The 27,520-nt window shown below is 33.3% G+C and overlaps 1 protein-coding gene across 2 annotated transcripts; it reads left to right on the forward strand.

Annotated features, from left to right (window-relative positions):
• Positions 1–272: 272 nt before the first annotated feature.
• Positions 273–27,384, forward strand: LOC106073677 (ubiquitin carboxyl-terminal hydrolase 10-like). Of its 2 annotated transcripts, none has more exons than XM_056034259.1 (15): positions 273–410; positions 13,732–13,842; positions 14,565–14,598; positions 14,822–16,066; positions 16,697–16,788; positions 16,925–17,034; positions 17,175–17,224; positions 17,364–17,464; positions 17,575–17,671; positions 17,853–17,992; positions 18,104–18,229; positions 18,345–18,425; positions 20,477–20,618; positions 20,715–20,783; positions 22,374–27,384. In XM_056034259.1, the coding sequence occupies exons 1-15, from the start codon at positions 393–395 to the stop codon at positions 22,562–22,564; spliced, it is 2,607 nt and encodes an 868-aa protein (XP_055890234.1). In that variant the 5' UTR covers positions 273–392; the 3' UTR covers positions 22,565–27,384. The 2 variants fall into 2 exon arrangements, with proteins under 2 accessions (XP_055890234.1, XP_055890236.1); XM_056034261.1 differs by having other exon boundaries at positions 15,725–16,066.
• The last annotated feature ends 136 nt before the right edge of the window (positions 27,385–27,520 follow it).

Raw genomic sequence — 27,520 nt, forward strand, 5'->3', positions numbered from 1 at the left:
AAAAATGCTTTAAATCCATACAAAATAAGCCAAATTCTATATAAAGACCAAATCTAGAACTGAAATCTTTTTTTTTTTTTACTTATCGGAGAGCTATAGAAAAGGGTCCTCAGTATAGATGTAAAAATAACATTTAATTTCACAATAAAAATTAAATATTAATAAATAGTTAAAACTAAAAATTCTAATATAGGGCTCCCAAAGACAAGATTATCACCGTACTTAGATCTAAATCTATTTTGGCAATTTTTTTAAAAAAAGAAACCTGGCTCTAAAATACATGTGTTCCATAATCTGTGGTTTATACAAGATGGCGACATAGTTTGCAAACATTGCTTGTTATTGCTAAACTAAAAGCTTATGAAATGAGGAATTGTTGATTACATTTTAACATGGCTAATGAATACGAGGTTTGCAACAGTATCTATTGAGATACGGATCTAGTTTTATAGGCTACTTGCAGTACACACCCATACGCCCGTTGATTTGTTATCATAATCATGTCGCCGAGTCGGCAAACGCAAAAAAGACGGCAAGACGAGTCCTTGTTTTGTTTATTTGATAAAATAAATATTCAATAATTAGATCTAGATCTATTTAAATCTAGATTTAGACTCCATCAGGGTTCGTAGTGGTTCATTTTGTGGCATTTGTGACAAATAGGTCTCTAGGATCTAGACAAATTCTTAACCACCTCCTTTCTTTTCGACAAGAACTACAGTAACTTACGTTTTAGCTAGGCGAAAAAACGCGGAAGTGTGAAAGTAAAAAATGACCGATAAACTTGAGATTGCGTTTTTGACTTTTTTTCACATAAACCACACTTGCAAATTTAGTACACTTTTGAATGAAATAAGAGAAGTTTTAAACTTGTGTTATCGATTACTTTAGACCATGGCCTATATAAAGCTTAATTACGGCTTTTTTAAAAAGTTATTTGTCATTTTTACTTTTATTATAAAAAATACTCATTTTTTGTTTTTAGCAATACAGGGTCCAGGAAAATGATCAATGATTCATTTTTTTTCCTATGGTAGATATCATGCCTGGCTATAATTCTGCCAAGTTTTATCTCGATATCTCCGTCGCATCGCTCACAAACTTGAAAATACGGTTTACCATTGGGGGCTATGGGTTTTTCAGAATTTACTGAATTTTGATAAGAAAATTTCGTCATCAATGTAAAACCACTGGAGGCCATGTAAGGCCTAATATTCTGGATATATTCAAATAGATTTTATGTATTAATCGTCGTCGCATGAATTATAAAGCGCATTTGAAAAATAATTGTTTCAGACGATTTTGATCCCACTTTTTAAATATTTTGTTATTTTCTGCCATCAGAACGCCGCCATTTTGTCCCCGCCTCTCTGACAATTCTTGTAGATCTAGACCCGATAATTTGTTTATTACATCAATATTTACATTTTAAACAAGTAAAGTTCATAAATATAAATGAAATTAGATTTGTGAGCTAGAAATTCACTATGAATACTAAATCTACAATTAAATTTCTTATTTAATAAGTAGATTTATCCTCTACGAAACTCAATTCCAACTTTTTAACTTTTTGAGCGGGGGGTGTGTCTCGCTGGCTTAGCGAGAGAGACGCTCTCATGATGACTCATCTCTTTTGTTCCATGGCAACAATGTTAGGCCAAAACGACAAAAAAAAATTCATAACTTTCTAACTATTAGACATACAGTCATAATTTAAACACCATTGGAAAGTTCGATATAAGTATTTTAATGATGTACTAACGAAAATTTATTTTTTCAAAGATCAATTTTTTATTTCACCTCCCTATACGTTTATTGAACAAGTTAAGCTCATTTGCCGACAATTTTTATGTTTGAATTTGTGTATCTCCGTAAAAATTAGACCTAGAAAAAAACTGATTGTATCTGTGAACTCCTCATCCATTTTTCTTAAAAAGTAGACATGTTTTATTCTATTACTACTCATAGTTAAACTTATATTTGATGTTAAAATGGGTCAGGTTGATGATTTCAAAAGCTTAAATTATCGAACACTTTTTTACCTTTATCTTATCTTATCGAACATATTAAGAACTTATCGAACACACGAGAAGTATGGTGTTTTAAAAGTGTTATAATCTTAAAATTTTGTGAAAAGTATGGTATTTCAAAAGTGTTATAATCTATATTTTTTTTTATTTATATCATTTTCTTTTTACGCCATGTCAAGAAAGACAGATTTTTAGTCATTTTCAAATGGTCCACATCGAAGGAATCTATCACTGATCAGCTCTGCTTAGAAACTGACGGTGCTAAGCCCAGTAACGCATTACCGTAGTACTTATTTAGGTCTAAGCTATTTTGAGACATAAGGCCATTAATAATTTAAATCCAGATATTATTTATTTGAGGGAGAGCCTAATAAGCTTTGGTAGCCAATAGATAATCCCGCCCTCCCCAAGTCATTGCAGGACACAACAGTTTACTTGGTTGACCTAAAAACAAAACATACGGTACGCGGCCCTACGTAACTAGCCGCCGATCTAGCACGCTCAGTGTATGTAACAGCCCAAAAGTCAGTGCTAGATATTTTTCGATCTGGGCGGGGAAGGTGGGGGGGGGTGCTGAAAAGCTATGGTAGCTTGCAAGCTGTGTTACCTATAGATGTAGATAAATCCGCCCTCCCTAAACCACCTGGTTGACAAAAAAAAAAAAAACCCACACAAAAAAACACCGTATTTTAGAGCACGCTTAGTATTTGTCACACACACACAAACAACATATTTATATATACTATGTATCTATCATGCCTAGTGATTGTGACCTAATTAGCGGCTTGACAGTAGGTACTCGACTGATGGCTCCTCCCCCTTTCCCCTCAACATTGTTCTTACTACAACTTGAACAATGTTTTGGGGCTGTGTTGATGGCCTGGTTTACACCTGTGTGTTACGCTATCACTGACCATTTTTTTTTTTTGTTGTGTGTTAGTCTGGTGGCTGCGTTTGGATTGAGTCTTGATATTTACGTTGTTACTTTGCACTGAAAAAGTGTGAATGTTGGAGAGTGGAAGAGCGGGTAAGGGGGTGTAGGCAGAATAAGAGAGTGGTTAAATGTGTTATTGTTATTATTTTGTGTATTTGTGATGTTCCAAAGGAGTGTCTTTGTAGCGCATTATGAGCTTTATCATACTTTATGGCAAATATATATATATATATATAATTTTATAGACCCGGCACCACACGTCTAGATCGAGAAGCACAACTGACTCTTGTATTTGAGGCTGACGTCACATTCTATTGGTCGATCAATTATTGATGATCTCTGGATACAGTGTCTTGACTGTTTCTCTCCCCCACCCCCCGACCTTTTTTTTTTTACCTGCCCAAGACATTTTTATTTCAAAATACCATATCTGCATTCTATACCTCCCCCTTTCGTTTTATTAATATCTCTTCACATCAAGCACATGCGCTAGGTATTGGTTTATAACACATAATTCAGAAGTTAATAGAATGGGACAAATTCAGAAGTTAATAGAACGGGGCATCTGAAAAAGAAACAACAACTGAATACTCAGAATACATTCCACTCTGTTTCTCACGAGGATGTGACATAGATGCCATTAGCATCAAGCTATAATATATGTGTCATAAAATCAAGCTTTTAAAATGGGTACAATTAGTGCATATCGATGTAAATCTATTTACTTTAAAAAAATATAGCACATTTACGGTAAACCACAAATAGCTGATACAAATTGTAACATATGATTAATTTATATCTGAACTTTGCATTACATTATTTTAAAAAATAACAATTAAAAAATATATAATTTAAATATTTTGTCTTCTTTGGGTTATATCCCTTTGATGTTTATTTTTAACATTAAAATGGCGTTCGATATCTTACGAAGCTGAGATTGCTTATATAAAAACTGCTATTATCGAACACCCCCTTTTTAAACCTCAATTTTCATGTTTAGGTAACAAAGGATACTTTCAAATAAATAGTTGTAAATATTTCTCAGCCTAATTAGAAGCGTATTATATAGTTTTTTTGAGCTGAAGCATCATTAGCATTAAAAAATACCCTTAACCCGAGACTCACTCCACTCTTCCCAAGAGTTCAAAAAATGTGAAATTTTTATACCAATATTACCAATGCACTTTGAATATAAGTAAAAAAATGATCTAATTATAACTTAACTATAAAGAAATGGACGATGCACAATAAGAATGGACTAGTTTCTTTATAATCATCGAAATAAAGGAGAATTTAAAAAAATACAATGGGGTGTTCGATAAGTACCTTAAAACGAAGGTGTTCGATAGATGTAAGTTACTCTAGTCTAGTGCTAGTGAGTTGACCCATGCCATGGGATAGGTACTTTGATAAAAATTTCAACTTAAATGAATCTAAATGAAACTAGTATAATTAGATAGATCTTTTTGAATGTAGTTCATTGATACCTCATTTATGCTTCTAGGTTAATTAGAACATAAGTTATGACCATTTTAGTGTCTGAAAATTTGCCTATTAATACCGAAAGGAGGAGCTTATACATTTAAACTGCTTAACTTTTTAACGCTTAAAGATAATGTAATGAAACTTTCCATAGAAATGCACAATTATGTTCTGATAATTATGACAATTTTAAATCTGGGATATCTACTATTAACACTTTTTTGTATTAAGCCCTTGATGTCGGGGTAAGTGTTGAAAAACGACAGAAACAGAATACATATTCACACATAAATGGTCATAACTTTTAATCCAATAGAGATAATTTAATGAAATTTTCAACAGAAATGTATGATTATGTGTTATTTATTTCTTCTTTATGACTCTGAGATAGAAGTTGAAACTTTTTTCTTTAAATTTCTTAAATGTGGGTCGACATTTCGAAAACGACAAAAAAAACAAATGTTGACACTTAAATGGTTATAACTTTTTAACCAATAGAGATATGCAAATGAAATTTTTCAATAGAAATGCATGAATATGTGTTATTTGTTTATTCATGGAACGACAATTTAAAAAACGACCAAAATTTATGTTGGTTATAACTCTTTAACTAATTGAGAAATTTAAATGAAATTTTCTACAGGAATGCATGCATGATTATGTTAGGTACTTCGATAAAAATTTCAAAATGATCACAATGCAATGAAACCTATTTGGTTAGATAGAGCTTGAGAAATGCTTTCCAATGATACCAATTTTATATTGCTGAGTTAATTGTGAGGGAAGTTATTAAATTTTTAGTGGCCAAAAATTAGCCTTATTTAGCCTTTGTAAAGCAAAAAAAATCTGTGACCGGAACAACTGACAGTTGAACTTTAATTAACCGTATTATAAAAAGTCTTAAAGATATGGGGTTGAAACTTCACACTCTTTTTCATTAACCTGTATTCTGTTAAAACAAATTAAAAAAATAATACCAAGCAATAAAATCTTTGAAAATAAGTGAATTAATATATAAAAAAAAGCCTTCGACAAAAAATAAAAATATATGTGATTTTGTCATCCTATGAGCCCAAAAATCGCAAATAAAACAAATTAGAGTTCTGTAGTGTGTTTTATTTTGTTTAATTATAATTTTACTGTATTTAAATAGCTATTTATATGCATCAGATAGATAATTTTTATAAATTAAAAATGAAAATGGCACTGCGCAGAAAAATATTTGCTAAAATTTTATGACTATAAGTTTAATAAACTTCATAAAAAACAGTTTAAACCTTATTGTAGAGCACTGGCAATTAATCACTTTAAAATGCCTGAATTTAAATGCTTTGAAATGAAATTTTGAAATTTCTTTCATCGGACAATAAAATAAAAAAGAAACCTTGCGATTTATTTAGAAGTTATTAAAAGATTTTTTACTTAAATTTTTGTGCAGTAATAGCTCATCATTTAAAAATGTAATGTACTCATTTATTAACTATTAATTTACATGTATACTAATAAAAAAAAACAACAAACAGAAAAAAAAAAATTAATTAATAGTTCGCAGAGCTAAAAATATGAAAAAAAAATAAATTTAATATTATTTTAAAATATTTATTTTTACTTTAAAATTTCCACATTAAAAAGTCATTATAATAAAGACATTCCCTCTCCATAATCTAGCATTTAAACATTATAAAAGTTAATCTAAATGAAAAATTCCTAACTGTGCTTCTAAAAATAGGACGTGATTGATAGAAATTGACCATTTCCAGTAAATTACAGTGTTGGTTGTTACTAAAAATAGATTTTAACCATCAACTTTGAAAATTAATATCTAAAGTTGTAAAAATGTCAACTTTCACATAAACTTTTGTTAAGAAAAATTTTAACAGATTGGCTTCAAAAGCAAATAAAAATGATCTCTGATATCTTATGTTAACAAAAAGTAATCACAATTGGTCCTGAAATCAAATACAATGTGCTAATGGAAATGACCACCCTTAAAAAAAGGGTAAAATGTGCTGACTCACTTTTCAGCCATTTTTTGGGAGAAAAAAAATGGATCTAGGTCAGTTTATTGAAGTACCTAATTATGTGTTATTTGTTTATTTTATTATAATCTGAGACAGAAGTTTTCATTATGTTGACACTTAAAATGTTGCTTTTAACTGAAATGAACAACTTTTTGCTGATACTTATAATAAACTTTGGATGAATAACATGTTGGAAAAACAACACAAAAATAAAAACAAAAATTTCTATTTCATACTTTGAGAGATGTAACATTTTAATCTAGACTTTAGAGATAATTAAACAAGATTTACAAAATAAAAAAAAAAGAGTATTTAAATTTACATATAATGTAAATAACAAATATAGATTTCTTGATGTAATCAGTCTGAGTGCGTTTGCAAATGTACGTCAGTATCCAAAGCTTGTGAGGATCATGAATGATTGTTTGAAGATGAACATTGTTTGGGTGTACTCTATCTGTTTTGCTGAAATAGAACAAATACTTTTAATGCATACCAATGTAGGCTTGCTGAAAGGGTAAAATTATCAAGACTTAATATAAATGGTTCATTGCGCAATATTGTGAAATTATATTTTTCACATTAAATAAATAACATCCCAGATATGCAACATGTTCCCTTACAATAAAATATATCTAACTATTTGATGGGTAAGCACATAATGGATTTGTTTGTTGTTGGAAATTATCAATTGAAGTACTGTCTCTGTAGCACCTTACAAAAACCTTCAGCAAGTTCTTTTGTGATCTCGATAAATACTTTAACAACAGTCACATTTCTCAGGGCTTTCAGAACGAGATCTTCAGTATCCAGAGTCTGGCAAAAAAAATCAGTTAGTATTGAAAGGAGATTCTCTGGAGAATCCACAATGGCCTTTAGTTTGTCAATGCAGACCTTCACATGAGAGATCTAGAAAACAAGAGAATAAATATAATAGTTGCATAAATGGTATCTTTAAAATTGCATTATTTTTTTTCTTTAAAGTTATAAATGTGGTAGAAATATTACCATTTCCAGATGTTTCATCTTTCATTTTTGTAGATTAGTGTCATCCACGGTCCAGTCAACATCTTGCCAAAAAAGCCCTGTTAATAAATATAATAAATGTCAAAAGGGTTGAGACACCTAAAAAGGAATTGTTTTGAAACTATAAAAATGAATTTGATGAAAGAAAATGTAAAAGTTATTACCTTAAAAGACAAACTGCTTTTCTGCAACAACAAACACAGTGTTGTTCTGTGTTACCTGGCCTTTCAGTGGCCTCAACATCACCTTCAGGTCGCAACTTCTTCACCATACTAGGTCGTTCAGTGCTGTCTTGGACAGGTCTCTTTTTGCCAACATTTTTTATCCAAGTAAAGTGAAACCTAGGTGCCAGCTGTGGGTAATCTTCCTGCAAAAATTCTCCATCTAGGTCATATGCCTTTGAATCTTATTGTCAACAACATCCACATCAAGGCCTGCCACGCCCACATTATCTGGGGAAAATGTAACAAAAAAAAGTTAGTTTTATTTAATTGTGAAAAAAAATTTTTCAAACAAAATTACACATTTGTACAATTTTAATAAAATGCAGTTTAAAGATTATTTTATAAAAGGATAGAAGACATTTTATGTAAAATTGAAGGCTCAACTTCATAAGTCCAAGTCCAGCCAAGCCTTTACTTTAAAATAAATTTCTACAATTATCCTAACTCATATAGAGAATATAGTAGATCTATTCTATAGGTTAATATCTAAATATTTATTTTCATTGAAATAAAATGATATTTCAATTTATTTGTGATTCTGAAACCCATATTTGTGTAAATTTTGTTTCACCCTGTTACTTAGACTTAGACTTAGGTCCTCCCGCGCCGTTCGGCGCATTGGGCGGCAAGCTGTCTCCATAATGATCTGTCACTGGCAATGTCTGAAGCCTCTTCCCATCTGGTGTCCACTGTTCTGAGGTCCTCCATGAAGGTGTGTCGCCAGGTAATACGAGGACGTCCCTGTTTGCGCTTTCCTCGTTTTGGCTTCCATGTTATCGCAACTCTTGGTGTGCGTAATTCATTTTGACGTAGAACATGTCCCGCAAACCTCATGCGACGCTCAGTCACAACCTCACTAAGTGTTCGACTCCCAGTTCGGCAAAGGATTTCCTTGTTTGAGATCCGGTCTGTGTATCTGACTCTTAAAATCCGTCTCAGCCATCTCTGTTGAGCCACATTTAGTCTTTTCTCAATTTTGACAGATGACTTCCACGTCTCACATGCATATGTAGCAGTTGGAATGACGATTGTGTTGAGAAGGTGTATTTTTGTCTCGAGTCCAATGGCTTGGCTAGTCCAAATAGGCTGCAGCCTTTGGAAAATGCTCCCTGCCTTTCCTATTCGGCACGCTACATCATGGTAAGCGTCTCCATCATTTGTTATGATGCTGCCAAGGTACGTGAACTTGTCCAGCTCTTCAAGCTTTGACTCGCCAAGTCTGACGGGGACACCCTTTGCCTTATATCCCACTCGCATAATTTTAGTCTTATCCAAGTTTATGCGGAGGCCAATTTTGGGTGCCTCTCTGTCTAGGCTCTCCGTCATTTCTTGAATGCATTTATTTGTAGCCCCGAGTAGTGCAACATCATCAGCAAAGTCCAAGTCCGTCAATCGGAGTTGTTCATGCCATGGAATACCAAAGGCAGTCTGGTTCATTGCTCTCCTCATTATGTAGTCGATGGCTAGGAGGAAAAGGAAGGGAGATAAGATGCACCCCTGTCTCACACCTGTCTCGATTGTAAAAAACTCTGTTGTTCCCTCTTCTGTTTTAATGCAGCAACTAGACTGACTGTAAAGGTGTCGTAGGATCTGGACGAATTTTTCTGGTATACCGTATTCTCTAACTATTTTCCATAGTGATTCTCGGTGGACACTATCAAACGCTTTTTTGAAGTCCACGAAACTGATCGTTAGCCGTTGTTGGTACTCAAAACTTTGTTCTATGATATTTCGTAAAACGAAAATCTGCTCTGTACATGATCTGCCTCTTCGGAAACCTGCTTGTTCTTCTCTGAGCCTTTCATCTACAGACTGTTGAAGCCGTCTCAACAAAACAGTGCTGAAAACTTTGCCTGGGACAGAGAGGAGAGTAATGCCCCTCCAGTTGTTACAGTCTGCCAAGTTGCCCTTTTTTGGAAGCTTTACAATCACTCCCTTTTGCCAGTCCTCTGGGACTTTTGAAGTTCGCCAACAGAGATTTAAGAGATCAGTCATTCTGTTAACAATGCACTGTCCCCCATATTTTAGCATTTCTGCTGATATCATGTCTAGTCCTGGTGCTTTGTTATTATTTAGCACTGCAATGGCCATGGTAACCTCCTCAGCAGTTATTGGGTCTGTCTTGACCTTGAGATCATTGTCTGGAGAGGGGTCCTTGAATATGTAAGTTATGTCTGGCGACAGTTGGTTAAGGGTCTCTTTAAAGTGCTCTACCCATCTTGCATCCTGTTCTTCTTTCGTTAACAAAGTTTTGCCTTGCTTGTCTTTTATTGGTGCCCCATGTCCACTCTTTGCTCCAGTGAGATCTCGGACAATACGATGGAGGGTTTTTGTGTCATTTCTGCTTGCAGCTGCTTGTGCCTCTTGTCCTTTCTGCTCAATCCAGTCCCGTTTATCTTGCCGACAGCTTCTCTTTACTTTCAGATCTGCTTCCCTATAGGCTTCTTCCGCTAGGCTGCGATCCTGTGTTTCATTTTTCTGATCTCGTCTACGTTTGGCCTCTTTCCTCTCATCTATCAATTTCCATGTTCTGTCTTGTATCCACAGTTCCTTGTATGAACCTCGCCTCCTTCCGATAACTTCTTCTGCGCACCCAATAGTGGTATCTTTGAAGTTGGCCCACTCTTCTTCAAGGGTCAATATATCTGCAAGAGCCTCAAAGCGGTTCGTTAGTTTCAATTGGAACTGTGCTGCAGTATTGCCGTCTTTAAGCTTCTCTACATTAAATGGGCGGGGTCGTGTGGCTCGTTTTGGTTGGCGTTTCAATCGGAGCTTACATTTGCCACTGACAAGGTAGTGGTCTGAGCCGATATCAGCTCCTCTGCGGGTCCGCACGTCTAACAGAGATGACCTCCATCGTTTGGAGATGCAAATGTAATCTATCTCGTTGAAGGTTTCCCCATTTGGTGATCGCCATGTTTTTTTGTGTATTTGTTTGTGCTTAAAATATGTGTTTCCAATTGAAAGGCTGTTGGATGCGCAGAGAGAAATCAAACGCTCGCCATTATCACTGATGTTTTCTGCAGAGCCATATGGTCCCATTACATATTCAAAGCCAGTTCGGTTGGGATTGATTTTGGCATTAAAATCTCCCATCAGTAGAATTAGGTCGTGAGTAGGTGTTTCATCAAGAGTGGTTTGTAGTTGATTATAGATATTGATTCAGTTTCACCCTGTGCATTGTTATTTCTCATACATAGACTTTTGACTTAATTTAGAAAAACCTGCTTTACAATGCCCATCCAGGCACACAAACCCATTTATATGCTTTTGGCATATGACTTCACATTCAAGTATCACTTTTACTTAGCTGCTCCAACCCCTTAACCACTTCCTGCCCATAATAAAAAAGTTGACTATGACTTTTCTTCAGCAAACCTATGGTCATGCATGAAGTCTAAGAAAATGGAAACAACAGGACTAGCGCCATTAAAAGGCGAAGATAACTTAACACATACATTAAGTTTAAGGAAATGGAAACAACAGGAGTAGCACCATTAAAAGGTGAAGATAACTTTTATAACACATAATAATAATGAAACTAAAGCTAACATCCTAAATAAATACTTTGCATCAGCATTCTCAGCCCCAGGAGACAAAGACATATTACTTAATTTGAACGAAGTAGACAACTTAGGAGATATAGAAGTACAGGAAAAGTGGATCCAAAAACTATTAGCAAACCTTAAACTGAATAAAGCAACTGCACCTGATGATATTCTGGCTAGATTACTCAAAGAACTAAGCAATGAGCTAGCACCCCATTTAAAAAAGGAAAAACAAATCTAAGGAAACTATATATTGCTAAATCACACATATTGCTAAATTTGTTGGGTTTAGTCCCATTTAATAAATGTTAACGCTATTTCTGGCTCGCACATTCTCTGATCAAGTAGATATTTTAAACAATTATTTATTGTACCTGTGACGATACGTAAACGCTTGCATATAAAAGTTTTATTTGTGCTTTAAAAAACGTTCGAGAGAGAAGTTTGCTGTTGGAATTTTTTTTTTTTCCTTTTATTAATCATCCTCTGACCCATTTGACCAGGTGTATTAAAGTGATAAAACTCATCCAGTGTGACCATTGTCCAACTAACTACCCCCTCCCCGCATCCAGCGAGCTGAGCAAGGAGATTAATATCTGCTCTGTCCCATTCTCCTCAGGCATGGGCCCATAAAAAGAATAACAATAGAGCCAGGTAGTGACATCTTCCCGTCCAAGCAGTTACTAGGGAAAAGATAACTTTCCAAATTGCCATCTTAGTAACTCCTGACCTGATCACAAGTTAGATATGGCCCTTGGGTTTGCTTAATAGAAATTCAAAGTTGAATTCTCCTGGACGCGGGTAACTTAGAAATTTAGAAGCTTTAATCCCATTGGGTCAAGCATGAATGTTATTTTAAAATAAAATTCAAAATACCCCGAATCCATTGGCCCGGCACTACTGGCTATGCTAATAAGTCCCAATCTATATAAGAGTGGACTCGAGCTCTAACCGATGCTCACACCCGCCAGACAGATTTCTGTATTTAATAGGCAAGGCTGGAACTTAGTTTCTCTCGTAAAGCCGCCTATAGTTTAAACAACCGTGCCTGGTTATTATATCATGCGCACTAGACTTGCAGTCTTTTCACCACTAGATCTGCACTGTTTACACCTGTTAGATCATCAGCTTCAACTGGATCTGCAGCGTCACCAAACATGAGCCTACAACGCCTGAACTCATCCCTCCACCCCCAAACCCCCCCCCCCCACCCTTCTGTCAGCGAGAAGGAATCTCAGTTGTGCCCACTACAAACGACCTAAAGCTCAGTGTCCACTACCAATTGTCTACGGTCCAGTGCCCAGATACTTGCCCAGTGTTCAGCGCCTACTGCCCAGCTTAAACTGCCCAGTCTAGGCTCCAGCTGTCCGCTGCCCAATATCTATTGCCCACTACCTACGGTCCTGAGAATACCCTTCCCACCTTTCGCTACAGACATACTACTTTTCGACTCAAGCCTCATCCCTCTACAAGAAGATTCAGCTTCGAGTCCTTCCAGCATCTACCAAACGAGTCCAGCTGCCAATCGACCAGCAAAGAAAGATAAGAACTAAAACTAGAAACACATCCACTCCTTCATATGCAATCAATGTTGAAATTAATCCACCAGAATCATTGTTAACACACTACCCAAGCTAGTAGTGATATTGTTGTTGGTAAATTAAATTGTTTTTTTTTATTCAACCTATAGTCAGTTCATTTGTTCTAATTGTTGCTCGTAGTGTGCCTGTTCAAAATTTACTTATGTGAGCGGAAACTCAAAATTACTTCCCCTAGAGTAACAAACCAAAATCATTCTAAAATATTAAAAACCTCGCCACAGTACCTAACAAAACATGAATCGATAAACAAAAATACTCAATTAGTCAATTAATTATTTTGTTTGATCTTTAATAAGGGAAATAACTTGTACATTATTGGTAGATTTTTTTAAGCTCTTCTCCTTATGATTTTTGATATTTTGCTTGTTTGAAATAGCATAGTTAGAACAAAATTTGATTTATAACTGATACACCAAGTAAATGTAATTGTAGCCCATACACAATACACTGTAGTTAGGAACTTAAGTTTGATGACATTCATTTGGGCATATCTTGCAGGGACATTGTAATTGACCTAAAGAAACAATTTTTGACTTTCTAGTAGTAGTCTTAATATTTTTGCTCTTTTTGTTCGATAGCGTATCAAGGGCATTCATTATGTTACAGAGGGGGGGGGGGTGTAGGCCAAATTTTTTAGTGACAAATGGAAGACAAGTTTATAGATGTTAACATTTTTTTTCATAGGTCTAACCTTCATGGAGCTATAAAAATTCAAACGTAAACATTGCGGTGGCATGGCTTAGCTTGTTTTATAAATGAAATTTACTCTGTTTCATGACTTTATTATGTGAAAACATCAGAATTGTTTAATAATACAAAATATTATTTTAAAAAAAAATAGTTTTTTTTTCTTTTTGTCTTTTAGGTCTCTTCAAAATCCAAAGGCTTGTCCTTTATAAATTGGGAAGAGCTTAATGAGGAGGAGTTCCACAAGCTGAAAAAAATTTTAAATGCTCCTATGTGTACTGGTGTTCAGGTAAGAATAGAGATTTTAATTTAACTGTTTTCAAAACACGTGTATAGAAACTTTACAGCATGATGTTTCGGCACTTAATATTGTGAACATATATATATAAATTAATTTAAATATATAAATTAGTTGAAATACGGCTTTCAAAAGATTAATACATGTTTTATGTATGTGTATTTCTGTTCCAATGGTGTATATTTTTATGTGTAAACTTTTTTCTGTAAGATTTGAATTATAGTTTGTAGGCAATTGTTACTTTATGTCTAATCTATAATGCGATACCAACATGCTTGCTTGAAAGTACAGGGTGGAAGTACAAATGTTCTCAATGAAAATGACATCACCTGAAATTTATAAGATTGGGGAGGATCTTCATTCATTCATTCATTCAAATCTGACTTGTAATAGTTAGCTCTGTTTATTTTTTAGTAGCCTGGCTGGGAATGAAACTTTAAAACCATCACAATTTGTCATCTAGAGAAGGCTGTTATATTGAAGGTTTCAAGAAATGAGGCCAAACTGGATCAAGTTTAACATACTTAAATGACTTTCTAAACAGTATTTATTCTATTACAGTGTTTCTCAACCTTTATAGTTCCGAGACTCCCTTTATGAACTATTTCAGACTATGCAGCGCCCCCAACAGTACAATAAGAACTAATTAATTTGCTGATGATATTGATTTGTGGTTTATATTTCTTTGTAAGGAAATATTATTGTTGTTTCAGTTTCCATTTTCATTCAATGGAGACAAAACAACAGGTAAGTGTAATATATGTTTTGTTTGTAACTTGTTTTTGGTTAGCAAGATGTATTCTAGATGGTAGAACATTTATTAACTAGTATTTTCTAATAAACTTTAGACCTTATTCATCTAAGAAACATTGCTATTTTATAAAGTTATAAAGCATTAATTTACATATGTATATAAATAGTTTTTAATTAAATACACTTTTCTACCCCTATCCTTCCACCATCATTTTAGACAAGTTTCAGCATGGCCCAGTATTCCAGCCAGCTGTGCCCCCTCCACCTATATTAGGCTACCCTATTCCAGTGCATCACTGGACACCTGGGGATCCCAGTGTGATCCACCCTTCTGGGCCACCTTACTCAATTGCCCTCCAGGGTACCTATATGTTTTCAAATTCAACATTAGCTGCCACAGGAGATGGCTCTATGGCATTTGTCCCAGCTCTGAACACAGGACAACCTATGTATACTCTACCAGCTCCACATCTTCTACCAACCCATTATACAACAGCTCCCCAGTCAGAGCCTGTGGATTTGACTGTTCCAGTGACTTGCCCTGTTGGGGACATAGTTTTGCAGCAACAAGGCCACTCCAGTGCAGGAGTGATGTCTGAACCATGTGCACATCAAGTAATGCTGGCACACATGAGTCTAGCAGGCAATAACTCAAACTTTATGCCCTCTTTGGGCTTGTCTCATGCTGGTATACGTCATCACCTGGAAGGGTCCACTCAAGTAGTGTACATTGCACAACAAAATGTGGCACCCACTGTTTCTCCTGATGAGCAAGCAAATTCTCAAACTTTTTCTGACTGTAGAAGTAATGCTGGGCATCAGACTGTTCAAAGGACCCCTTCTATAGAGTTTGGTGGTCCTGTGGTATTTAGCAGTTATTTGCCTGATGCCAACCACCCTGAGCCAAATAATAATAAAACATTAGCAAATCATGACATTGTACATGATGAGGTTGTGATAGACATGGAAGGATTGCATCTTTCCAAGAGAAGCAGTCAGGGGGAAATAGTAGACAATCAGGGAGCTTTAACTCAACACTCACTCCAGTCTGCGGTGCCTGTGACAGATATTCCTTCTCATTTAGAATCACTTGACTTTAAAAAACCTTCATTACACACAGATGAAAGTTGTGAGTCTCAGTCACCAACCAATACTCCAGAAATACAAGATGGTGCTGACACTAACAGACTGTTGGAATCTGAACCAAAACAGGCTCCTGTACCACCTCCTAAAATGTGGAGCAGTTTATTTGGGAAAAACAAAGCCAATGGCACTTCACAATGCCCAGATATGTCACTGAGCTCAGTTGCAGCAGTTCCAAATGCTTTTTTGAAAGAAGAAGTGAAAAGTGTGCGTTATTGGCAAGAGAAAGAGAAAGCGGAAGCTAAACAGTCCCTTGTGCCTACTGAGAAGGTCATTACCGTTGGACCCCATAATGATCCTTTTGCTGTTAAAATACTTGGTGAGTAAAGAACATTTTCTTAAACATTAAAATATATACCAATTACGACAAGATTTTGAGAAACTTGAGTCATTAAATTAAAACCTTGATATTATTAAGATGATTTGTGCCTGTTGAGGACATATAACGCTTTATTTAATCTAAATAATGTTTTAAATTACTGTAGTGTTAATAGATCATTTCATCATCAAGCACTCTTTATATCTAAATAGATCTAGCTTAAGAGTATATAACATTTCTGCAATTGCATCTTTTGCCTGGAAATTTTCATTTCATAGGAAACTACATCTAAAATTTAAAAGGAAATATATTGACTCTGCCTAACATTTAAGTTTTGTTATATTGTTGCATTTTTGTTATCTACATGCATAGTGTAGTTTTGAACACAAAAAAGAAGAATAAAGACTAAAATTATTATATCCTAATTATTATTTATTTATTTTATTTATAATTAAAAAGTTGGCAGCTAATCACCACACAAGACTTTTTTTTTTTTAAAGTTTTAAATGTAATTTTTAAAATGTGCATTTCTTTCCATATATTTTGATCTGAAAATTTGTTTTGAATCCCAATCTTAAGTCAATGAATGCATTAGTTTGATATCAATGCTATCTGCATCTTCGTTCACAGAACAGCTCCTTACTCTTCAGATAGTTCATTCTCCAATTGTGATACAGCCAAGAGGCCTTGTAAATGGGAGCAATATTTGCTTTATGAATGCTGTAAGGAAATAGTATTAAACATTATAAATATTCTATTAAATATTATAAATATTCTTCATGTTGGTATTTCCAGTACCAAATTATAAACATGTTTTAAATAAATTAAAAAAACACCTGTTTGTACATGTTATTTCAGACCCTTCAAGTGCTAATGGGCTGCCCTCCTTTTATTCACTTGTTTAGAGCTTTCAAAGACCTTCCACCTCGTCCTGGCAGCTATTCCTCTACTCCCATTTTTGACTCGCTGTAAGTTTAAAGTTAAAGAAATTTTAAAAAAAGGTTCTTTATCTCTCTCTTTATGTATATACCTGGTTAAGTTTAAGAGTTGAAAAGCTTTGAAAAAACTTCACATTTATTAGAAATTTGTTTAATGCTCTTATTTTCAGTGTTCAGTTTGTTAATTCATTCCAGAATGGCCAAAGAATCAGAACTCCTGGTAAGTTTTGTATGCTTCTCTTTTATCTTTATTTTTATAAATAAAGCATTTAATTACAACAACTTTTATTTTATGAAATTTTTAATTTTTCAAAATATCATTACATTATATGGTAAAAAGGACGTGATGTATTTTTAAGGCTCACGAAATAAAAAAGGTACACTTGGGGACATCAATCTAGGCCAGCCGTTTACACCAACACCACTCTTGAATGTTGCCCAGAATATTCTTGGACTTCATGTAAGTCTCATAGGCTAGGAAATTTTGAAACAAAAACTGTTCACATTGCTCAGTTGCTGACAAGTATTTTTTTTTTTTATATATCTACATAATATGCTTACTTTCAATAGATTGGTGTTCAGCATGATGCTGAGGAATTCCTCAGTCAGATTTTGATGATCTGTCATGAAGAATTGGAGAACATAATGAAGCTAAATACTTCCAATGGTCAGTATTCTTTTGTTTTATTTGTACCAATTTAATGTTTTGAGCCATTACCTTTTGAAAGTTTTGTGCAAGTTAATTGTTAATTATCTTAGTTGATGTGCTCTGTATTGAAATTAGTTTGGGTGAAAACAAATATTAAACTTCAATGAAAATTTTCCTCTTTTTCAACTAAATTGAACAGGCTTTATTAACAATAACAAACCACAAATGAAAAATGGTAGTGTAGCAAATGACGCCAGTGTTACAGATGATGAACAACAAGATGACAGTGAATCTTGGCAGAAAGTTGGACCTAAAAATCATCATGTGGAGACTAATATTGTAAGAATATTTGTGTATTTTTATTTTTTTTTTTACATTTTCTTTCTTGAATTGATGCATTTGTATCTTTTTTCTTATATAATGCTGCATTTATTTTCTTTTGGCTTAAAGAATGATTGTGGTGAAACACCACTGTCCAACATATTTGCTGGCTTGAGTAGGTCTTGTCTTACCAGAGAGTCTGGAAAAACCAGTGACACTCTAGATTCTTTCTTCACTTTGAAACTGGACATACAGGTAGGTTTTAAAAAGCTCTTCTTTAGTCATTTAACAATATTAATTTAAAACAAATAAAACTGAGTAAATCAATTTGTGTTTATGTGAAATTGACCTTTTTAAATTGTTATTTCAGGCTGAAAATGTTCACTCAGTCTATGATGCTTTACTAAGATTGAATAGCTCGGAGACAGTTCTTGACGCTGAAGGTGGAAAGGTTAGAAGACAATCATCCACATTTATTTTTTTTAATTCTAGCCAAACCAATTTTTATTTAGCAGAAAAATTGACTGTGATAGAATAATGAAATTTTATGTCTATGTATATGCACTTTAAAAATTAATAGCATCCTGTCTAGCTAAATGTTTGTTGGGTAACTTAACTCAAGATCATTGTTTAGGTTAAGATCATAGATCATACATTGTGATGTTCAAACATCTCTAAATTTCCATTCAAAACAAAACGTCAGATCACTCAAGCAACATTGTAATGCAGGAGATATTAATTTAAAGTATTAACTCGAACAGAAATATTTTTCAAATAAATATAAAACATTTATTCTAGAACTTGGAATCACTATGATGATAAAAAAAACTTCATGAATAAACATTACAACTTAATTTCAATATATTTACAACAGTCAGTGAGGTCCTGAAACAGTTAATGCATCTTCTTATATAGTCTTTTCAATCTACATCTTTCCCTTCTTGCTTGAGCTAAGCTATTTTTAACATGCATAGCAAATTCTTAATGTTGTCTTAGTTTTAAACTAACTTGTAAATAGTTGTCAACTACTCAATTGTTCTAGAAATATACTGACAAACAAAACAAGTTGTTTTCAACTATATGATTTTTTTCACCCTCTGGGTTTGTCCATTACAATTCTTTTTTAAAATCCGGGTACTCGGTATATTTAGATCTTGGTCTTAATTTCTTAGCATTTTCCATTTATCCTTAGTTTGCTTGTGCCGATTACGCAAGCTGCCATTTTGAAACAAAATTGACCTGTTTCATATCTCGCAACCCACGAGACTTTCACTTTACATGCACACTAAACAGGAATTTTTAAATTTATTTTTAGAATGTAAACATTCTGCATGAAACATACTTAGATTTAGATGATGTAGAACTGATCTAGAGTGTAGCTCTGGAGGTCTATTTGGTATAATGATATAAAGAGATTTGAGATTTAATGAGTTTATAGTCTAGATCTACTTGCGTGCCTATTTCACGAGTGCATTCATTGTTTGTTGAGACTAAGAGTGAGACTTGACTTTGATTTTTTTTAAGTATGCCTGGATTTGACCTAGATCGATAGGACTAAAGATGAAGAGAAAAATAGATCATTCTCATATGTACAAGCAGTCACTACATTCTAAATCTACATTAAAGATATTAGATTCTAGATCTAATTCAATGTTTATTCTGGAGCTAGGTTTTTGAAAATCGATGTCCATTTTTGAGCAGATCTGGATTAAATCTCAAGTAGACAATTTCCTATCAAGTCTCAATTATCTTGTTGAAATAGATTAACTGGTGTGTGTACATAGGTGGAATAAATTTTAACTCTTTCTCTCCTAATCAACAATACTATCGTTGATTTGACCCCATTCTTTTATCCAAATCAACAATGTTATCATCAATGCTTAAAAAGTAAGTTGTTTAATTATTTTCTTTTCTCCCAAAATGTTTTTAATAGCTTATATCTTGAAAAGTTTCTCTTAAGAAAACATGATTATTTTTCATTATCAATGTGTCTTTACCAAAATCATTTTTAAAGAGTGGAGGCTAAAATAAAAGTGGTGGTAACATGAGATAGTGAGTTCAAGACAATTAATTTATATGTTTTATATACTTAATATATTGATTTTTTTGAAAATATGAAAAACTATCTTAGAAAATACTTTTAGTTCAGTTTGGATCATAAAATATTGCCTAGACCTAGCTTAGATCTAGTTTTAATGAGAGTCGTCCACAGGCTGTAAAATTTTATTTTTAAATTCTATTGCCTCAAAAAAAAGTTCATTTTGTTTTTATAAACATCAATTTGTTTTATCTTTGCAATAAGTATGACCAATTCATCAAATGGGTGAAGGAGGGTAATGCACCAGGTTCTTTTGTGGCCTTATTCTAGTTATCTTTAGTGTCAGTGTTTAATTGTTCTACAACAAAAGTCATGTATTTTAACATGCTTTCACTGACATACATGCATTTCTTTTAAAACCTTTAATTTGCTCAAGCATTAATTTTGAAACATTTCTCTTACAGGTTCAAGGACAAAGGCGGATGTTCTTTGATATTTTGCCCCCTGTGTTAATAATGCACCTAAAACTGTTTCAGTATTCTAATGGTAATGGACAGAAAATTCAAAAGAAAATAGATTTTGATGTTGACTTGACTATACCCAAAGGTATATACAATCACTTTTTAATTACCTTTTTTTTTTTTGGTAAGTTTATTGTTGACCCAAGTTTTTACTTAATTTTATTGAAATATTCTTTTTTAGAAACCTTGTCACGTGTTGCTAAAACAAAGTTCCTATCTCAGAAGTCAAGAACCTATAAATTATTTGGTGGTGAGCTCAATTTTATGTTACATTCAAACTTATAACAATAAATTTCATTCATCCTTTAACAACATTTCAGCTCTAGAAGAAGACCAGATTTATAACTTTTTCTTCTAACTCAGTATCTTCTATTTCTGGTTTGAAAAATGCTCTTATATTATACCCTAATCAAAGAGGGGTTACTCTGAATTAAATATTTATAAAAAAAATACTAATAAATAAATTTAAAAAATAGAACAGTATATCTAGTTGCAAAAACATATTTACTTTTAATACCTTTAGAACATAAAAAAAAGCTTTAAAAAATACTCAACTACATGGGTAGGCCTTAAGCACTGGGGTATGGGCACTGATGTTTAATAAATTATCAGGAAAAAAAAAAGCTATATACATCCGGTTTCAACAAAAAAGAATAACCACACTTCTGAATGAGACATGAAGATCTCTTCGTATAAGAAAGTTTTAAAAATTGCTGCCAGTGTCCCAATGCATTCTAAAGCACAAGGACTGTACCCTAAACAACCCATCCTACTGAGGTAAGAGCTAGTTTGCTTAAGTTGTGAAATAAGAAGGAAAAGAACACAAATGCTCACACAGACCTGCCTACCGTTACGCAAAATGCATATTCGTTACGCAAAATCTCCCAAAAATGACAGTCAGTACGCAAATACGCATTTAACCCGTCGCGTTACGCATTTCGTATCCTTTTTTTCCCCCTCTCTTGACTAGCTTACGAGCGGTCACGCTAAGCTGTCCTGTTGGGCTGGAGGGGGGGGGGTAACAGAAAAGGTGGGGGAACACATTGTGTCCAGATCTATACGTTGATTGGTTCTTAATAGCAATTAGATTTAGTCTAGAAATGAAGAACGCAAGAGTGAGGGAGTGGCGTGTTGGTACTAGGTTGGTACCGTCAGTTAGCTGATACAAACGGTGACCAACGTGACTTTTTTTTTTTTTTTGTAAGTTCATTAGTAGAAATTAATTATGTTGAATCCCTGAGTCCCGTATTCATTTGTATAGAAAAAAATATCGAAGTGCTATCGATTCAAAACACATTGAGTGACATTGTAGATATCAAGTCTAGATCTAGATCTGGATTCTAGATCTAGAATCTAGATAACTTGTTATACAGGAATAGATCCACGGCATCTGTAACACTTGAGCCCAGATCTAGAGTAGATTAGTAGATTATATTCATTATAAATTATATAGACATAGATCCAGATCTAGTCTAGATATCATCTCTATTGTATTGTCGTATTGATCTAGATTTAGATTGTAGATCTAATCATGACATCGAGATCTAATATTATATATATATATATATATGTATATATATATATATGACAAAATAGTGGATCGCGTAAGTGTTACGCATTCTGGTGCCAAAATACGCATTTTGACCATCAGTGTTACGCATTTGGACTTTTTTTGGTAGGCAGGTCTGCTCACACTTCATAAGAATCATAAATGAGCTGATCAATGCAATGAAAAACATAGACTGCAACATTTAAAAACATATTCTATTTCGAAAACAATTTCTTGTTCCTTGTAGTTTTCTTTGTTGGTTTTGTAAATCCAATGTACCAATCTTTTCAGTTGTTAATCATCATGGAATCAAAATGAATGATGGTCATTACACTTCTGATGTTTACTTGCCTGCTGTTAGTGGTTGGCTTCGATTTGATGATAGTGAGGTCATAACGATTAATGAACCCCAAGTTCTTCAGTACAGTGAGAGACGTATGCCATATTTATTGTTCTATAGAAGGATGGATTTAACGAATTAGGAGTTTTATACAAGCAGAAATCATGTATAAGGCTTATTTTAATCATTGGGTCATTGGGAATGTTTTAAGACACAGGAATGGAGATTGTCAAGAGAGTGATTTTTGAAACTTTTTATCATTTTGAAATAAGTTGTATTTGAGCTCATCAAAATATGCTTGTTCATTATATTTAATCAATGAATATGTGCATTGTACATTTCCTAATAGCCATTAGTAGAGATTTGAATTTAAATAATGACCTAAGTTATCAATGCAGTATTTTTCTATTTTATTTTAGTTATTGTAAAAAAAATATTTTTTTTAAAGGTTTGCTAGAGATAGCTTTATATATAAAAAAAGAAGCTATTTTGTGTCATGATTGCATTGTGCTTAGAAAATGTCCTTTGGTGAGGACAGAAACACCTGATTGTTCTACTTCAATTACTCTAACATATCTATATTTGGGCATCCCAACTTTTTATAATAGCATTTACTAAATTCTTTGCTTCCATGCACAGTAACCTAGTCATAATGGCTTTGCAGAAGAAATGATGCAAGCTTTCTTTGTTATTGTCTTAATACATGAACGACCTACTGAAGCATAATTGCATTTTTTTTTTGCTATCATCAAATGATTATTTTACCATCCTGAGCATCTAGGTATGTTATTATTAATATATAAATAGGGTTTAGACCTAACATCCTGAGCATCTCGATATGTTATTATTAATATTTAAATAGAGTTTAGACCTTTCTCTTTGATTTTATTTTTGAATTTACAGCTTCATTTTTAATTATTAAAATATGGCTATTTTATTTTTGTCTGACAAATAATTTTGTCACAAGATGCGGGTATTTTTTTAAAAATTTAAAATGTTGGCTAGAAGAACTTGTTAAAATTTAATTATGTAGGCTGGTTTCTGAAGTTTTGTCTGTTAATCATTAATATAGCTTTATAAAAAGTTATTACAAATTAAGTAAAAAAAATGATGGTAGGTTTTTTACTTTGGAGACAATATGTAATAATGTGTTCTTTTCCTTGTATATAGTTAATTGTGTATAGAAACTTAAAACTTTGTTTTACTATCTTAGTCATTTTCTTCTGTCATTGAATGCCTAGTTTGTTTTTCCTTGACTTATGTAATGAAGCTTAGAAAGCACATAATGTTATGCTGTACATTAGACATAGGGACTAAATACTAGTGTGCTTGGGTGTCTAGTTGACAGGTTCAAATCTTTCTGGAGACTAAGGTTGGTCCAACTTTAATATATATATGTCCAACATTAGTTGTATAGGTAGGCCACATCACTCATTTAATTCATTAGCCGAATATCAATGTTTTGTTTCCCTGCACTTAAACCTTTAGAGCTCCAAGAGGAACTCATCTGGTCTGTTTTTAAATGCTGAAACATTTTTATGTACACATGTTAAAAGCCAGTGAGTAAATTGTGATGAGTAAGTTAAGACCACAAGTGTTGCCTATGTCTACTGGTCTTTGCTGTTGTGAGTGCATGTCTTTGAAAATGTTTAAATGCTATTTAAAAAAACAACAAACTATAACCATAATACTTTTGTACACAATGTTCATGTTTTTAAGTTTCAAAATTTCATCAATCTTATTTAAGTACTATTGAAAATTGTATTCAATTTATAAGAAAAAAAAGTTTTTAATGTGTATCAATTTTTTTTTTACAATTGTTTTTCTTTTAAAACCAATACGATGATGGCCCACAGAATAATAGTAAAGTCTTACAATGGGATATCCTCCAATTAATATTCTGTAAATGTGATTTCACTTATTTCTCTTTCAATTGGTGAAAACATCTCAAATTGAACAAAATGAAATCTCATAAAAAAAAAAAAAAGGAAATTTTCTTCTATAGTTCGTCCATCGTCGTTCGGTGATGACTACTTTGTCATCCAGGGGGCTGAGGGCTTTGCACTGGGGTTTTGTGCCTCCTCATGTGGCTGGTGAGCCTGGAATGTTCGGCTGCACACTGGGCAGGTTATTCCAGCTGGAGTTAGTGTCATTGGCCTTGCTTTTCTTCTCTGGCGTTTTTCTTCTGCCAGTGTTGTTCTCTTTTCCTCAGCAATCTGTGCGCCAGTTTTCACAGCCCAGCGCCATGATGTTCTGTCATGTGCCTCTGTCTCCCAGGTGGCTGGGTCTATGCTGAACGCCTTCAGAGAAGCTTTGAGGGTGTTCCTGAGGCATTTTCTTTGACAGCCTTGCGAGCGCTTTCCTTCGCTTAGTTGGCCATACAAGAGTTGGTTTGGGATGCGGTGGTCTTCCATTCTGCAGACGTGTCCTGCCCATCGAAGCTGGGACTGCATCAGGATTGTGTGGATGCTTTGCAGACCCGCTCTTCGAAGGACTTCAGTATCTGGTATTTTGTCTTGCCATTTGACATTCAGTATTTTTCTTAGACATGTTCTGTGGAAGTGGTTCAGTTTTTTGCATGTTTTCTGTACACTGTCCACATTTCTGAGGCATAGAGTAATGTAGGGACGATGACAGCTCGATATATCTCTAGCTTTGTATTTTTGGTGATACCTCGTCTGCTTCAGACATTTTTAGACAGTCTGCCATGGGATACACTGGCCTTGGTGATACGCAAGTCGATTTCATTATGGATCTTTCAGTTTCTGGAGAGTGCCAAGATATGTGAATCTGTCCACTGCTTTTATATCATGTCCATTTATTGTGATGCTTGGATCCGAGTAGGTTTTTCCTGGAGCTGGTAAATATAAGACTTCAGTCTTTTTTGTGTTGATGGTAAGGCCAAATTCTGAGCATGCTCTTGAGAAGTCACTGACAATGCTTCTAATGTGCACAGAAAAACACATTGAAATTTTTTTAATTTAAAAAATTAATAAGTAAGGATTTTTAAAAAAAAATATTCATTCTTAGCTAAAAAAAATAAATAAAAAATTAATAAACTGATTTGACTCCTTTTTTTTTTTTCATACTTTTTATTTTGCTTAATTTATGTTAAAATAGGCTTATTGACTTAATAAATATTCTGTGGGTCATCACCTAGTGGAAATGTAAAGTATTTCATTAACCATTCATTTTTGTATGAAATTCAAATCTTAGTTGTTGTTTTTATTTATTTATATAAGTAAATTATTAGTGCTTATTTCAAATATTTGTATATATTTTGATTAAATTTGATGTTCTTATTTTTCTCTGTTTTTTTTTTTTTCAAGTTCTGCCAGTCTTGTTAGTAGTCAAGTTGATTCTTGACCATAGATTTATTCACTAAAAACAAGTCTATTGAAGGGCAAATAGTTACTTTTAAGTGACATTTCAAGTTAAAGAAACATAGTTCCAGAGTATTATGGTAATATGTCTTTCACTTGTATATAATCATTCATAATTCTAGCATGAAATGCCATTGAAAAACTGACCAAGTTCATTTAATATGGTGCTTAGTAGTCGTTTGCGTTTCAAAAGAAAAAAAAAATTTCTTCATTGTTTATATTAGTCATTTTCAATAAATGGTATTTTAGTAATAGCACATGTGATTCTGTTACAAAACTATTGCATTCATTTATAGCCTGACCAAACTGAAAAGTGTTTCTACAATTTTAATGCCAAAGTGTTGACCAAGATGCTTGGCAATGACCTCTCTATTTTGAAAATAAGCTTTTCATGGGTTTTAAGAGATTCTGGCTTATTCTACAAAGTGGTTAGATCTGGTTACCATTTTTTCATGAACACTGAAATTTTATCCCTAACATTATATCACTGCCAATATTTATATTTTCTGTGCTAGATTTCAAGACTTTTTAATTATTTGATCTGCACTTGTTAAGCTTTAGTTTGCTTTTGGATGCGCGTTCTTAGTTTATTTGTACAATAATTGTAATAGTGTAGAGACATAAGCTTTTCTTTAGCACCCCCCCCTCCCCCCCAACTGGTGCTTACATTTACAAGGATAGAAAAACTGTTCTTCAAGTATTCACTTTAAACTCTAACAAGAGGACTTTCTAAAGAAATAGTGCAAATCCTTAATTTTAGTTTTTAAGGTTCAGATATTTGCGTAAATATGCTTTCACTAATGAAACTAAATCCTTCAAGTTTTTACATATATATGCCATAAATGTATTCATTTATTAAGAAAAGAATTAATGCTTCATTCATTTAAATATTGTACAGTAGTAGACGACAGCTGTTTGCTTTTTGAGATATACACACACACTTAAATTCATTATTTGGATTATATATAAAAAGAGCTAAACTATTTCTTACTCAAAATACATAGCATTTTATTTTAGAAGTAGTAAAGTTATGCAAGATGATTAAAGTAATTATTATGTCTCAACATGTTAAGATCATAAATTAATGACAGAATCATTCATGTTGTAAATAAATGATATATATATATATATATATGTATGAAGGTGTGCGTTGAATATTTATATTTCATCCAAACTGAAAGAAAGCATGGTAGTTTATTGTAACAAAGTGTTGCTGTTATAAAGATTTTCATTTTTTGATTGCAAAACATTTTGAGATAAATCATTTTTCTTTGTATAAACATGGACTTATGTGTTTTATAATTAAATGAAATGAATAAAAACACCATGTTAAGTGATTACTAGTGATGACCTGTCTCTTCAGCAGCATGGCTTTGTGTGGTGTGCTCTGTCATTACAACAATATATTCACTGTGTATAAATATTTTAAAATATCTCCATTTAAGATTTTTAGGCTTCCTTTATAATTGCTTTTGAATGCCATGAAACTTTGTATGCAAATATTTAACCAGTTATGGTGTTTATTTAATACAATTGTGTTTGTTTCAATGAAAACTAATAAATCATCACCTTCATGGAATTGACTTGTGTTAAGTTAATTTAAGTTTCCCTTGTGATCTATAGGGCATATAATAGTAAGGGCATATGTTTCTTTGGCCAATGGTTAATTAGCTGCGTGTCATGTGGCCAGCGCAACGACCAACCGCCTTTACTTT

The sequence above is a fragment of the Biomphalaria glabrata genome, chromosome 7 (genome assembly GCF_947242115.1).
Source record: "Biomphalaria glabrata chromosome 7, xgBioGlab47.1, whole genome shotgun sequence".
NCBI classification, from domain to species: Eukaryota; Metazoa; Mollusca; class Gastropoda; family Planorbidae; genus Biomphalaria; species Biomphalaria glabrata.